The sequence below is a fragment of the Acomys russatus genome, chromosome X (genome assembly GCF_903995435.1).
Source record: "Acomys russatus chromosome X, mAcoRus1.1, whole genome shotgun sequence".
In the NCBI taxonomy this organism is placed as follows: domain Eukaryota; kingdom Metazoa; phylum Chordata; class Mammalia; order Rodentia; family Muridae; genus Acomys; species Acomys russatus.
In genome coordinates this window covers 14,673,533-14,688,782 of record NC_067169.1, presented here as the reverse complement: position 1 = coordinate 14,688,782, position 15,250 = coordinate 14,673,533, and the positions used below count along the sequence as shown (strand labels likewise).

General features: G+C 39.5%; 1 protein-coding gene across 4 annotated transcripts in view; it reads right to left on the bottom strand.

Moving 5' to 3' along the window:
- Med14 (mediator complex subunit 14) overlaps positions 1-15,250 on the bottom strand; it is a 98,140-nt gene that overhangs the window by 45,401 nt on the left and 37,489 nt on the right. For all 4 annotated transcript variants that reach the window (XM_051142413.1, XM_051142414.1, XM_051142416.1 and 1 more), the window contains exons 11-14: positions 14,028-14,153; positions 9,327-9,405; positions 4,473-4,632; positions 699-893 (exon numbers count right to left, since the gene is read on the bottom strand). In XM_051142413.1, the coding sequence (XP_050998370.1) occupies positions 699-893; positions 4,473-4,632; positions 9,327-9,405; positions 14,028-14,153 (560 nt within the window). The remainder of the gene's footprint in view (positions 1-698; positions 894-4,472; positions 4,633-9,326; positions 9,406-14,027; positions 14,154-15,250) is intronic.

Sequence of the window (15,250 nt, the reverse complement as noted above, 5' to 3'; positions counted from 1 at the left end):
ATTTCAAGCACCACCCTCCTACTCTCAAAGATGTCTTTTAAAGAAATTGTGCATAACTATTTCACTGCTGTTCTGTGCCTTAAAAACCGCATCTAATTCTTTCTCATTTAAAAATAATGAAACCAGCAGGGTGTGTTATTGGGCAGAGGCAGGCGGATGTCTGTGAGTTCAAAGCCAGCCTGGTCTACAAAGTGAGCCCAGGGCAGCCAGGGCTCTTATACAGGAAAACCCTGTATCGAAGAATAAAAACCAACAATAATAATAATAATAACAATAATAATAATAAAAAATAACAAGCATGGTAGCATATGCCTATAACCCTAGCACTTCAGAGGATGTGAATCTAGAAGCCAAAATAATTAACATAGCAAGTGACAGACCAGCCAAATCTATACATGAATAATAGAGGCATAAATAAAAGTATTTTTAAAAGAATAAATAAAATAAAAGAGGAGCTGGTGTGGTGGCACAGGCCTTTAACCCCAGCACTCAGGAAGGAGAGGTGGGAGGAGCTATGAGTTAAGAGGCCAGGTTGGGCTATAGAATGAATTCCAGTATAGCTGGGGCTAAACAGAAAAACCCTGTCTCAAAAAACCAACGTAGTAATAATTTGTTAAAATTTTAATAAAATAAAATGGGAAGGGGTTGCAAAAACATTACTACTAATAAATTCTGTGCTAACTTCTATGTGACCGTACCTTGTGCTTGGTACCAGTTCTGGTCTGTTTCCCAGTTTTTGTATAGGAAATCAAGTCCTGGATGTTGTCCTTGAATTGCTGCAGCAGCAGTGCCATGACAGGGCTATCTTCTCGATCTGCAGTACTCACAGACATGAAGTAGTACTTGTACGATAGCTGGGTGGGCTTATTGGGAACTTCAAGCATTTCCACAACCTAAAATGGCCCAAATCAGAAAGAAATGAGACCCAGTAGAATAAGAACCATTGTACTTTTTCCATCTTACGTCAAGTAGAGTTTGTAAATACAAAACACAAGAAATGGGATAATTAAATTATTGGCATTAGTTATCCTTGATAGTCATATTGCTTGTTGTAAATTGAAAAAAAATATATATATATAGAAGCCAACTGGGTCTTCTAGAATGGTATCTATTTTAAATTGCTCCGTTAGCTGGGCATGGTGGTTCACACCTTTAATCTCAGCACTCAGGAGGCAGAGGCAGGTGGATCTCTGTGAGTTCGAGGCCAGCCTGGTCTGCAAACTGAGTCCAGGACAGCCAGGGATACAAAGGGAAACCCTGTCTTGAAAAACAAAAACAAAAACAAAACAAAAAACTGCCCCTTTGCCTGCCTTGCCTGTGAAACACCCTGAAAATTCAATTATTGTGGCCGGGGGGCGGGGGAGACAAATCCCCCTCACCGAGAAACAAGTGAACATGAATTCTCATTTTTGTTTTTGAGGTAGAGTCTCATGCAGCCCAAGCTGGTCTTGAACTGCTTCCTCCTATCTATACTTCCCAAGTGCTGGGATTCCATACATATTGCCACCACAGCTAGCTAAGCCCTGAGGTTACACTGAAAACTGTGGTTGCCATAGGTCCACCATGAACTTAAGCAGCACTGAAGTGAAGCTCACCCCGCCAGTGCTGTCCCAAGTGCCTCCTAGAAGCACCACCAAGGAGCCAGAACCTGTATTATTTCTGTGAGAAATGAGGACATTAAAAAAAAAAATTGACCTTCTTGCCTTAGGCAACACAGTTTGTTTGTTTGCTTGCTTGTTTGTTTGTTTCTAGAAGGTAAGCTGCTCCCAGCCTTTATGCCATCTTACAAAATGAAGATCTAGCTAAAAAAGATAGAGCCTGAGGATACTTACTGGCATGACAAATCGATGTCTTTACGGAGATAGAGGTTACAACTATATTCCTTTACCAGAATCAATACAATACAAAGAAGATAATTTGAGGCAGGCCTGGTGGGTCAGGCCTTTAATACCATTTATTTAGAAGGCTAAAGCATGAAGATTACAAGTTTAAGTTCTGCGGCTTGAGCAATAACTCAGAAGTTACGAGCACTGGCTGCTCTTCCAGATGACCTGGGCTCAATTCACAGGACCCATGGCAGCTCATAACCATCTATAACTGCAGTCAAAGGGGATCAAACCTCCTCTTCTGACTTCTATATAAAACTGGGGGGCACAAACATACATATGTGCGCGTGTGTTCAAAACCTGCATTGCTACAAAGCCATGTTTGAAGCTAACTTGGGCAACTTAGTGAAACCTAGTCTGAAAACAAAATAGAAGGGTTCCGTGGTAAATTGCTTGCCTAGCCTATGCGAGACCTTAGATTCCGTACCTGGCACCACTCAAATAATAATAAACCACAGATACTAAAAAGCACAGATTTCAGAGTATGGCAGAGGTAACCAACAAATAGAAAGGGGAAAAAAACTCTAAGGTGATCAGTAATAGAAATCTATCTTTTCCTATTCTTTGTTCTGTTCTGCTCTTCTAGACGAGTTTCTCGTTGTAGCACTGTCTGTCCTGAAATTTGCTATGTAGATCAGGCTGGCCTCAACCTAGAGATCTCAGCAACTCTGCCTGCCTCTGTCTCTCAAGTGCTGGGATCAAAGGCACATGCCACCGTCACACAGCTCCTAGACAATTCTGTGTTTTTTAAAAAATATGTTTCTTTTGTTTTTTAAGACTTGTTTATGTATGAGTGCTCTGCTTTCATGTACACCAGCCCCAATTTGTATTTTCTAAACAGCGATGAATTAAGGGACAGACCTGAACCTTAGTTTATTTAGAAAAAAAGTGATCAGACCCCACCCACCTACCCTCTGACAGGTTTCTCTGTGTAGCCTCGGCCTTCAACTCACAGCCATCCTCCTGCCTCTTCTTAATGACTATGCTTGTAGTAACTTTTCTGCTTTATGAATATAGTATCTTTAAGTGACAAATATAAAGGAAAAAGAGTACCCTATATTCATGATTGAACTACACCATTGAAATACATTTTTGTTTTACTACTAGGACACTGACAATAAACACTGGATATTCATTGATGTTAAAGAGAGCCACAAACTTAAAAGTACGGACCTACTTGAACTTTCTTTTTGGTGTGGCTGAATATAAAGCTCTATGAATGTTTCTGGTGGTTTGTTTATTCACCATCGCTTCACATGTAACTCAGGCAACTCACCAAGAGCTGAAATCCTAGCTTTTCAATACATGTCCGATCTAGTGCCACACCTAGGGTTTAAACTAACAAAATGATCAAACCCCTGTCAGCAATAGATCAACAAATCAGCTGGGAACTGGTATCACTTTAAGATAATATGTTTAAAGGGTATTAACTGAAAACCTTAAAAAGCCATTCCTATTCTTTTTTTAATATATATTTTATTAATCTATTCATATTACATCTCAGTGGTTATCCCATCCCTTGTATCCTCCCATTCCTCCCTCCCTCCCATTTTCCCCTTACTCCCCTCCCCTGTGACTGTTCCTGAGGGGGACCTCCTCCCCCTTTATATGCTCATAGGTATCAAGCCTCTTCTTGGTGGCCTGCTGTCCTTCCTCTGAGTGCCGCCAGGTCATTCCTATTCTTTTCAAACAAAAATCTTGAACTAAAATTACAAATACCTTAGATCTTCAATGAAAATATTTATTTGTTGTACAAAGAAACTTCTTTAAGTGTGAGAATATATCTATAGTAAATTCTTAAAAATAATTATAACTAATTCAAAGATCACAAAAACAAAAACCCCAACTGGAAAATAAAGATATGAAAACTCAGAGATCTCAGAAAATCCTATAAAGAATGAAAATATAAAAAGGAAGAATTTACAGTGCACTGAAAGGTACATACCATCCACAAAAGGGTAGCTATCCAATAAATGAGAAAATAAACCTACTTTAGCCTATTTTTAAGCTTCACGTACAACTAAAAGCAAGCAAGTTTGTCTTGACACCAAACACCTCAAAAGCTTCATAACAGTTATAGTTAGCTACACCTAATATTTTGTATCTAACCAAAGACATGCTTAATTCCAATCAAAAGCTAAGCCTTCATTGTCTAGAATGAAAAGAGCCTCCCTAATGAGCTAGGCCTCACAATGGCAGAGGCACTAGGGTGAGAGATGGGGGCTACCTTACATTTGGCAGTAGACTTCTTTTCTTCCTTCAGTTGTACCCCGGGGTTGAAAATCACTATATAAAACCAGGTGGTGGAACTGCACACCTTTAAACCCAGCACTTAGTTGGCAGAGCAGGCGGATCTCTGTGAGTTCAAGGACAGCCTGGTCTACAGAGTAAGTCCAGGACAGCCAGGGCTTGTTACACAGAGAAACCCTGTCTCAAAAAAAAAAAAAGAAAGAAAAGAAAAGAAAAAGAAAGTCCCCATATGAAAGTCAGACACAAGGTAAAATTCCTTTATTAGACAAGAAAGCTTACTGAATACATCCAGAATTACTGAACTTGAATGTTCCCAGTCATGCTCGGCATACTTACAATGTAGTACTGTGGAAGGCGGGTAAGCTTAATAAACAGCTTATTCTTAGAAAGATTTCCAATGGGATGCGTTGAATAGTTGGAAAGCTGCAACGTTTCACTGGTTATTGTAGGCAGATGTTTTATAGATTGTTTGCAACGCTGTTGTCCCAGCCAAAACCTTAATTTAAAGGATAATTCACATCATAAAATCATAACTTTTCTGGTTAACTGGATAGCACTATTTATAAATAAATTAAAGAGTACTAAAGAATAACTGAAACAGCCAGATAATGCCTTTAATCAGAGGTGGGAGTTCGAGGCCAGCCTGGTCTATATAGTGAGTTCCAGGACAGCCAAGGCTACACAGAGAAACCCTCTCTGTTTAAAAAAAAAAAAAATAGAATAACTGAAATTTAGTCAAGGGACATATGACCAAATCAATGAGTCATTTCTCTAGTTTTTATTTGGCTGCTAGTTCTACTTCTATAATAAGAAATTTAAATTGCACTGTGAATGATTTGATTGTTTGGGAGGAAAATTGACCATAAGCTGAAAAGAGCAGCTTAGGGAATGACAGATTCTTTTTATTTATTTATTTATTTATTTATTTATTTATTTATTGTATATGAGTGCTTTATCTGCAGAAGAGGGCACCAGATCACATTATAGATGGTTTTGAGCCACCATGTGGTTGCTGGGAATTGAACTCAGGACCCCTGGAAGAGCAGGCGGTGCTTTTAACAGCTGAGCCATCTCTCCAGCCCGGGAATGACAGATTCTTTATGCTTAAAGGTAGCCCAAACTAAACTCAACATTTCTTTTTTCCTTTTTGGTTTTTTGAGACAAGGTTTCTCTGTGTAACAGCTCTGGCTGTCCTGGAACTCGCTCTGTAGATCAGGCTGGCCTTGAAATCACAGAGATCTGCCCGCCTCTGCCTCCCTCCCAAGTGCTGGGATTAAAGGCGTGCGTCACCACCGCATCTTTTATAATAAACCTAAAGTGATACAGGGCAGTGGTGGCCCACACCTTTAATCCCAGCACTTGGGAGGCAGAAGCAGGCAGATCGCTGTGAGTTCTAGGCCAGCCAGGTCTACAGACCGAGATCCCAGGACAGCCAGGGAGGGCTACACAGAGAAAAACTAAAACAACAACAACAACAAAAACCTATTAAGCAGAAAGAACGCACTAACTGTCCAGTGCCAAAAGTTCAGCGCTAAAAACATACCTAAATCTAACAGTATATGGACTCCAGCGGACACATTTAGGAATGCAGATGTATATGCATATACATGTGCATATAATAACAATTAGGAAAAAATGAGGCCAGGATTTGAAAGAGTTGGGAAGGGTAATAGGTTTGGAAGGAGATGTATTCTTAAAACTAAAATTAAAAAAAAATTCATAAAACAAACAAGCATAAAACATGTTATTTGAATATATAAATTAAGCTGGGCGTGGTGGCACACGCCTTTAATCCCAGCACTTGGGAGGCAGAGGCAGGCGGATCGCTGTGAGTTCGAGGCCAGCCTGGTCTACAAAGTGAGTCCAGGATGGCCAAGGCTACACAGAGAGACTCTGTCTCAAAAAACCAAAATAAATAAATAAATAAATAAACAGGTCTTTTTTAAAAAGTGAGTCCAAGACAGCCAGGGCTGTTACACAGAGAAACCCTGTCTCAAAATAACAAAATAAAACATCTACATATTAATGTACAAGGGAGCCTTTTGAAGTATATGTGGAATTACTATTTCTTTTATTTTTTTTTCTCTTTAGGACAAAGCCTTTACTATACATCCCATCACAATCCCCCATCTCTTCTTCTTCATGGCTGAGACAAGAGGTTTGTACTCACATGCCTAGCTTATTATTTCACCCTTGACTCTGGCCTCAACAGGTATGTTTGTCTGGTTTTTTAACTTGGAGTACATGTAATTTTATGTCTGTTGACTTAAATACTAGAAACTTGAAGTTTATAATTTGTATGTGGGTTGTTCGGGGGGCATTGTTTACTTTGGTTTGGTATTTTGGGGATTAGGACCCTCACTCAGGCTAACCTGACACTCATCAGGCTGAGCTGGGTGATCTTCCTCCCTCTGCCAAGTACTGGGATTAGAGAGGCATGTGCCAGCATGCCTGGCTGTTTCTTTTATTAGAATCTGTTTTTGTTCCATAATAAAAAATATCCCATGAACTAGATGCTCAGAGAAACCCTCATATATTGACTGAATGGCAAAGTGGCACAACTACTTTGGAAAGCAGTTTAGGAATTTCTTTCAAAGGTCAAACATAATTTTTGCTCTCTACCTCAACACTTCTACTGTTTATTTAAGTTTTAGCCAAAGAAAAATGAAAATGTAAGTTCACAAAACAGCCAAGAAGAACTAACAACCCCACTTATTGTACACCCTAAGTTACTATAGAATAAAGAAAATGTAGTCCCTCCATTCAGTGAAATACTATTCAAGCATAAGGATGAAATACTGAGACAAGCTAAGCATAAACCTTGAAAATACAAGCAGAAGATGCCAAAAAAGTAAAATTAGAGAAATAGATTGTGATTACCAGGGACTAGCAATGACTGACTGTACATGGGCAACAGAAAGGTGCTAAATGTTCTACAATTGTGGAAACAGTTCTCAACTGTGGCAAATTTGTTACAAATTAGTTGACTGTTCAAAGTAGGTTATGCTTAAAGTAGGGTGTTTTGTTGTTGTTGTTTGGTTAGTTGGTTTTTATCGAGACAGGTTTTCTTTGTGTAGCCTTGGGACTCACTTTGAGAAAGCTGGCCCCAAACTCTGCCTCTGCATCCCTGAGGGCTGGGATTAAAAGTGTATGCCACCCAAAGTAGGCTAATTTTATCACATTTAAAATAGCAGCTCAGCTGGATATGGTGGCATGCACCTTTAATCACAGCAACTGGAAAACAAAGGCATTAGGATCTGTGAGCTCTAGACTAGAAAGGACTATAGTGACATCCTGCAAAACTAAATAAAGTAATAGCTCAAAAATTTTCTAAAACCCCAATTACTAATATAATCTGGCTACCTATGATGAATCATTTATAAGTACTATCATAAGTAAAATCAGAACAGAGTTAAAATAAAGACATACATTTGATAAATAAAATTAGGATTTGGCTTTTGGTTTTAAATACTACTTCTCTCATAGCTATAAGGACAGATAAACAACCTCAAGTTATGGAAGATGTGAATTATAAAACATGCTAAATATTTAAACCTTGCTTGTTTGGTCAAAAGTGTACAAACATGAAACTAAAATCTTAAAATTTGTTGCATAGGAGCTGGAGACATGGCTCAGTGGTTGAAAGCACTGGCTGCTCTTCCAAAGTCCTGAGTTCAATTCCCAACAAGCATATGGTGGCTTACAAACATCTACAATGAGATCTGGTGCCCTCTTCTGGTGGACCGGTGTACAGGCAGGCAAAATATTGTATACATAATAAATAAATCTCTAAAAAAGATTGTTAGCTGGGCATGGTGGTGTACGCCTTTAATCCCAACACTCAGGAGGCAGAGGCAGGCGGATTGCTGTGAGTTCGAGGCCAGCCTAGTCTACAAAAGCGAGTCTAGGACAGCCAAGGCTACACAGAGAAACCATCTCAAAAAAACAAAACAAAAAAACAAAAAAAAAACAAAACAAACAAAACATTGTTACACAGATTGCAGTAAAACAGATATTTACATTAAAACCAGGCATGATTGTATATGCCTGGTATGCCTGGTACCCCAGCCACTTGGTAGGTAGGTATTGAAAGATCAGGACCTCAAGGTCACATCCTTGACCACACAGAATTTCAGGCTGAGCTACTTAAGACCTTGGTTTTTTGCTTTTTTAAAAAGCTATAAAACCAAAAGTGACAAAAGGAGGAAGATTCTAGAACACCTCATACACAACAGGCCCACTAAACAATCTTCCTCTTCTATGTACCTCTGCTTGGCCATGTACTTGTGATACTCATGGCAAACCTCCTGCCCCAACATCCTGAGTCCTGGGAGTAAAGGTTATGGGTATACCACAATGCTTGGTGTGTCAAATTGAGTTTTTATCTCTGAAGCTGGTTAATTTCTTGGAGTCTTATAAATATATTGAAGACTCTGAGTTGAACACAGTGGCACGTGTCTATGTCTATAATGACAGTACTACTAGGAAGTCCGAGGTGGGCCTCGGTTGTATGAGACCCTGTCTCAAAAATAGAAATAAATGAATAAGAGTTTAGCCAGGCGTGGTGGCGCATGCCTGTAATCCCAGCACTCGGGAGGCAGAGGCAGGTGGATCGCTGTGAGTTCGAGGCCAGCCTGGTCTACAAAGTGAGTCCTGGACAGCCAGGACTACACAGAGAGACCCTGTCTTTAAAAACCAAAAGAAATGAGGAAAAAAAAAAGAGTTGTTTTAATGGTTCCTCAGTGTAGCCAGAATGGTAATAAAAGCCCAGATAATTATCTCTGGTTCTGTTAACAGGGTGATTTTTGGAAGAAACTAAATAACAATGTTAGAGTAAAAGTAACAACTATTCTGACAGTGTCTGCTGAGAGCTTAATACGAGAAGGATTATGAGTAAGAATAAGTGGGATTCTATTAGAGGACACGGTACAGATGTTTGTTAAGTGATCGGTAAAGTGCTTGTTCTGGAGGGAAAAAATGGCAAGGAATGAAAGTTTAGCATCATGCCTTTCTGACCAGCATTGGCTCTAGCGGGGATTTGATATGAGGACTGCCATCCTGGATGCAATCCAAGGCAATTTAGAGGTCAAGGTACCAGAGGTGCTCAGGTTTCATGTCATAGGAGAAGACAATAAATACTGTCAAGATAGGTTTCACTTTTCAACCTTGAGCTAAATTAAGTAAGCTTACTTAAGTTGCTGAATCCAAGGGATGATCCGCTTCATGTCATCATTCACACATTTTTCTATGTCCTCCAGAGTGGCCTGGTCTACAGAAGAAAGAACTCATTAATTCACTGCTTACCAGACAAACAAAAGCTTTATCTTTGTAGCCAAACTTTAAATGAAAAAAAAAAAAAATAATTGGCAGAAAAATCAGCTGTAATTTAGTAAGAGTATAAACTAAAGCCATTAGGAACTGTCAAGCAACTTGTTTTTGCTCCTTTACATTTCACTGGCAAGAACAAGTGGCAAATGCATAGTTATTTGCCTGTATTTTTTAAGAGTTAAATAGCATTTCCAACTTATTAGTACTTAAAATTCAAAATTGCTACATTTAAAACCTTAATTAAAAAACAAAAAACAAAACAAACAAAAAACGCGGGGCTAGAGAGATGGCTCAGAGGTTAAGAGCACTGGCTGCTCTTCCAAAGGTCCTGAGTTCAATTCCCAGCAGCTACATGGTGGTTCACAACCATTTACAGTGAGATCTGGTGCCCTCTTCTGGCGTGCAGGCATACATGCAGGCAAACCACTGTATGTATAAATAAATCTTAAAAAAATAAAATTAAAAATTAAAAAAAAAAAACTCACAATCTATTAAAATGTTAGTTTTTACAGCACACAAATGAGCTCAGGCATAAGCAACACCTGTTGTCCACAATGACTGGCTTACTTAATCCTAGCCCAAATTTTTAATGGAGGTAGAAAATATTAGTTAAGTAGAACATTAAGCAAAGAAGGAAGGCACAAAGTGATTTCAACTAACTGGATCAAATCTAGAGAAAAATTAAACAAAAGTAAAAAGCCATTGTGGTGTGCTATGCCATGTTCCCACCTCGCAATTCCGCTATGTCCACTGCAGTGCTGTGCAAAGGCAGGCTTTATGAGGTAGCTAAGTTCAGAAGGGGTCCTGAAGTGGAGTACCTTCTTCTATAGCAGTGCTCAACCCGTGGGTGGTGACTCCTAAATGACCCTTTCAAATATTAGATATTCTGTATATCAGAAATGTACATTATGACTCATAATAGTAGTGGAATTAGTTATGAAGTAACAAGGAAAATAATTTTATAGTTAGGAGTCACCCCAACAAGAGGGACTGTATTAATGGGTGACAGGATAAGGAAGATTGAGAACCACTGTTCTATAGAAACTGTAAGGGAAGTTGTACATCTCTTTGTGAAGACATGGTCAGAAAAGCCTAGGAGTCAGGAATGAAGCCACTGACACTGAGACTATTCTGTGAGAAAATACATTTCTACTGTATCTTGGTATAGCATCTTGACCTCTATGCACAAGAAACTATTGTCTCTTTTCATTTTTATGTGCTTATTTGAATGTGTGCTATGAATGCTTGAGAAAATAGCTAAAGAAAAGGCTTTGAGAAGTAAAAGGCACCCAGGGTATTGGGGGTAGTGTAGCAGTGGCTGGCACGGGGCTGTAGCAGCCGGTAGTGGGCCATAAGCCCACCCTCCCACCAGGGGTGCTGTGCAGTATACTGTACCCTCAGAGCCAGCTGACCTTCTACTCTACTCCCTCACTCTTTGGTAGTGTCTCAGTGGAAGCTCCCTGTAGTCCACTTCTGTCCCGCCTTGTGGAATGGAAACCGAAAAGTAGTGTATGGTAAACGTGCACACACACACACACATGCATCGCCATCTCCATTGGCTAGGCTAGTTTCCAGATTGATTAGGATTGCCTGCTCTGCTAAAGAGAATATGGTATTTTTGTTGAGGTCAGCCCCTCCCCCCGCCCCAGACTGGGTTTCTCTATGTTATCTTGGCTGTCCTGGACTCACTATGTAGACCAGGCTGTCCTCGAACTCACAACAATGTTCCCCCTGCCTCTGCCTCCCGAAGTGCTGGGATTAAAGGCATGCGCTACCACACCCAGCTAGAATATGGTATTTTGTAGGTGGTCAAGTACAAGAGATAAGATAGCTATGGCAATCCTTTTTCAGTGGGTACAGGATGATGGGGAGTAGCAAACATGAAGCCAAAGTTGTGTTCCAAGATTTGAAACGCATGGCTATTTATGAAGTTTGTGTTAGCGCCTACTATTGGCTTCTCTGGTAGCTCATCAATGGCAAAGAATTTGCAGCCGGTATGTTGACTAATACGCAGGGTTTTGGTATTTTCAGTAGCTTTGATGGTGGTACTGGCTGTGTGTGTCTGCCCTCTTCCTGATGGAATGTCTGGTTTGATCACAGCAAGAAGTCCAAGCTAGCAGTGTCTATTTACCTAGCTCTCTAGTTACTGTCCATACCAACTTGGAGCACTCTGTTCCTGCATGGCATCTGTCAGAAAAACCTTGATGTTGAGCTCCATCCTAACTAACCTTAACTGCCTTACTGGCCACCTGTGTCTCAGATCACTGCCTCTTTTAGGAGACGTTTCATGGTGCCCTGTCCAACACTGACTTTCTCTGTCCCCAGATGCCCATCATCTGGCTAATCCAGCCAACTAGAAGATCAGACATGGCATAATACACAGTTTAGTGCTAGTTATATCACAGTAACATGGTTCCCAAAAATGTCAGTGTTGTCATTGCTGCCTCAAAGCAAACTGTACCATCTAGGTTGCCTTGGTTACTCACTAGCTTGGTTAACACATGGTTAACACACTTATCAGCCTTGGGGTAAGGTAGATGGTGGACCTAGCCAAAGTGTAGTGAGCCATTGGTGAACTGACCAACACCACAGCCACTGCTGAGGCCTGGGCTCACTTGGATCATGTCTGAGCTGATGTGTGCTAAATTTGCCCTTGTATGTGGGAAGAGATAGAGAAAGGAAAGTTTGCTAAAGCCTATTAGGACCCTAGAGAAGAATTAGTTTGGAGAAGATAATGCTGAGGAAAAGGATGAATAGCAGGAACCAGATGATAGAATTTCAGTGCTTCCTTGGGATGGTCTGCTGTTGTGTGGAACTAATTATTGTATACTTGTGAAATAAAAGGTGACGCTTTTACTTGGGAGGCAGAGGCAGGCAGATCACTGTGAGTTCGAGGCCAGCCTGGTCTACAAAGGGAGTTTAGGACAGCCAAGGCTAAACAGAGAAACCTTGTCTGGAAAAACAAACAAACAAAAAAAACCAACAATAAACCATTGCCATATGCCATTTACCTACCATAAATATGTGATTCAAAGTCCTATTTTCCATGAGCTGCTAATGTGTGTGTTTTTTTTTTAATTTTTTCTTTTTTTTTTTAGCCAGGTATGGTAGGTACATGCCTTTAATCCCAACTTGAAAAGCAGAAATAGTGGTGTCTTTATGAATTCAAGGCCTACCTGATCTACACAGCAAGTTCTAGGCCAACCATACCCTGTCTCAAAAATTTTTTTCAATAAATAAATAATAAAATTTAACTGGGCTGGAGAGATGGCTCAGAGGTTAAGAGCACTGACTGTTTTTCTAAAGGTTCTGAGTTTAATTCCCAGCAACCACATGGTGGCTCACAACTGTCTATAATGAGATCTGGTGCCCTCTTCTGGCGTGCAGACAGAGCACTACATACATAATTAATAAATCTTTAAAAAAAAAATAAAATTTAACTTACCTTTATAGCCACATGATACATTCAAAAAACCTTATTTTATTCAATTTAATTTACTTAATATTAACTTCAAAAGGAAAATATACCACAATATTCAGGAATATTGACCAGCCATAGAAAATACTTTTGCTCCTAGTAAATATATATCATTTGAGAATGCCAACTCAGTAACAAAACAAGTTAGAAATCAAAATTTTTTCTTTTTTGATTATTTTGAGAAAGGGTTTCTCTGTGTAGCCTAGGGTGTCTTGGAACTAGCTTTGTAGACCAGGCTGGCCTCAAAAGAAATCAAACTTAGGGCTGGAGAGTTGGTTCAGTAGTTAAGAATACTGACTGCTCTTCCAAGAGACTCAGGTTCAATTCCTAGCACCCACACAGCAGCTCACAGCTGTCTGTAACTCCAAGATCTGACACCCCCACACAGACACACATGCAGGCAAAACACCAATGCACATAAGATAAAAATAAAGTGTTAAAAAAAAGAAAAGAAATCAAACTTTAGGGCTGGGAATATAGTTTGGTTCAAATACTTGCCTAGAAATCAAACTGAGTTTAAGACCAGAGAAAATTCTTCTAGGACTCTATATCCCAAGCCAGTTACATAGTTATACGGTCATGAGTATGTTCTCAAATCACAAAGGATATTAGCAATTCCTAGTAGTCATTTTTATGTCAATTATTAGTGATAGACTAGAAAACAAACTCCTGAGCAGATAATCTAAAATCTACCAGCCATCAATGTTATTATTTTTACATAATAAACAAAACAAAACAAAATCAAATCAGACTTGAGAGTTCCAAGGAAGAGATAACAGTTCATTATTCTTTCCATACTTACTTTCAACGCTGTACCTCCAGACCCTTCCTACAAATTATAGTCCATATTTTTGTTTTGCTTTTCCTAAAAAATATTTTTCCTTGGGCCAGAGAGATGGCTTAGGGCTTAAGAGCACTTGTTGCTTTTGCAGAGGGTCCAGGTTGAATTCCTAGGACTCACATGGTTATTCACAGCCATCTGTAACTCCAGTTCCAGATCTGATGCCCTCCTCTGACCTGTTTGGGCACGAACCACTCATGGTTTTATGGTACACATACATAAATGCAGGCATTGAGTAACTTACCAAGTCCGTAAAGCATCAATTGGAACATTCCAGAATGCAAATCAACAAAAATGTGTAGGCACTCCGAATTACCACAGGGCTCCAAGATGGGAACAATAAGAGCTGGAAGTGCGGTTTCTATGAAAGCTGAATAGTTGAGAATTAAAAATTACTTTTCTATCTGAGTAGTTTTCTTAAAATTATTTTTAAATGAGTAGAAAAAAAAGGAAGCCTGAATATAGAGGGAAAAACATGATTCTATAAAAATTGGAGCTACATCACAGTGTCAATTAGTAGATGAAACAATGACATTTTCTAGTTGATTCACAAAAGGCATATATATAAACAACAGAAAAAGACAGAAAAAACTGAAATACCATTAAAAGACCAAAAAAGGTTTACTCTATGTAGTGAAAGACCAATCCCAGTTAACTGGGTTGCTTCTATTCAACAGGTCAGGGTTAAGTCAACTTTTAGAGATTTTTTTCATTTTTTTTTCCCCCATCCTTTTTTTGTTTTTGTCTTTTGTTTGTTTGTTTTTCAAGACAGGGTTTCTCTGTGTAGTCCAGGCTGACCCTGAACTCAGAGATATCTGCCTGCCTCTCTGTGCTACCACTGCACAGCTGAAATTTCCTTAATTAGATAAAACAGTTTAGTTCACAAATTTATAGCCCAGTAAGATATAATTTCTCATTTTTAAAAAAGTTGGATTTTTTTTTTTCTGTCAGCACAATCTCATGTTTTTCCAGAAACACTTAAGAACATGTAAACATCATTACCAGGGAACTGTTTTCTCATTTGTACACTTCATTTTCAAGTGCTAGGTGAGTTAACATAGACAATTGCTACAGTCAACCCTCTAAAGCTGACAATATACTTAGTCTAAGAGTTTGGTGGTATTTGCACCAGGCCCTATTAGCTTGTTCTTTAATCCCTCAAATAGGCAGAATAAAACCTAGGAAGGCAAAGCACTAAAAGCAGTTAGTACCACTAAGAGTGGGGGATTGCTGCCAGGCATGATGGTGGTGCTCACCTTTAATCCCAGCACTTGGAAGGCAGAGGCAAGGGACTTCTGTGAGATCAAGGCCAGCCTGCTCTATAGTCTACAAAGGGAGTCCAGGACAGTCAAGGCTACACAGAGAGACCCTTTCTCGAAACACTCACCCCACTACCCGCCAAATAATAATATTAACAGGGACTGCAAAAGAAAAGGCCTCTGGCCCCAGAGGTGGGGAAAATGTCAT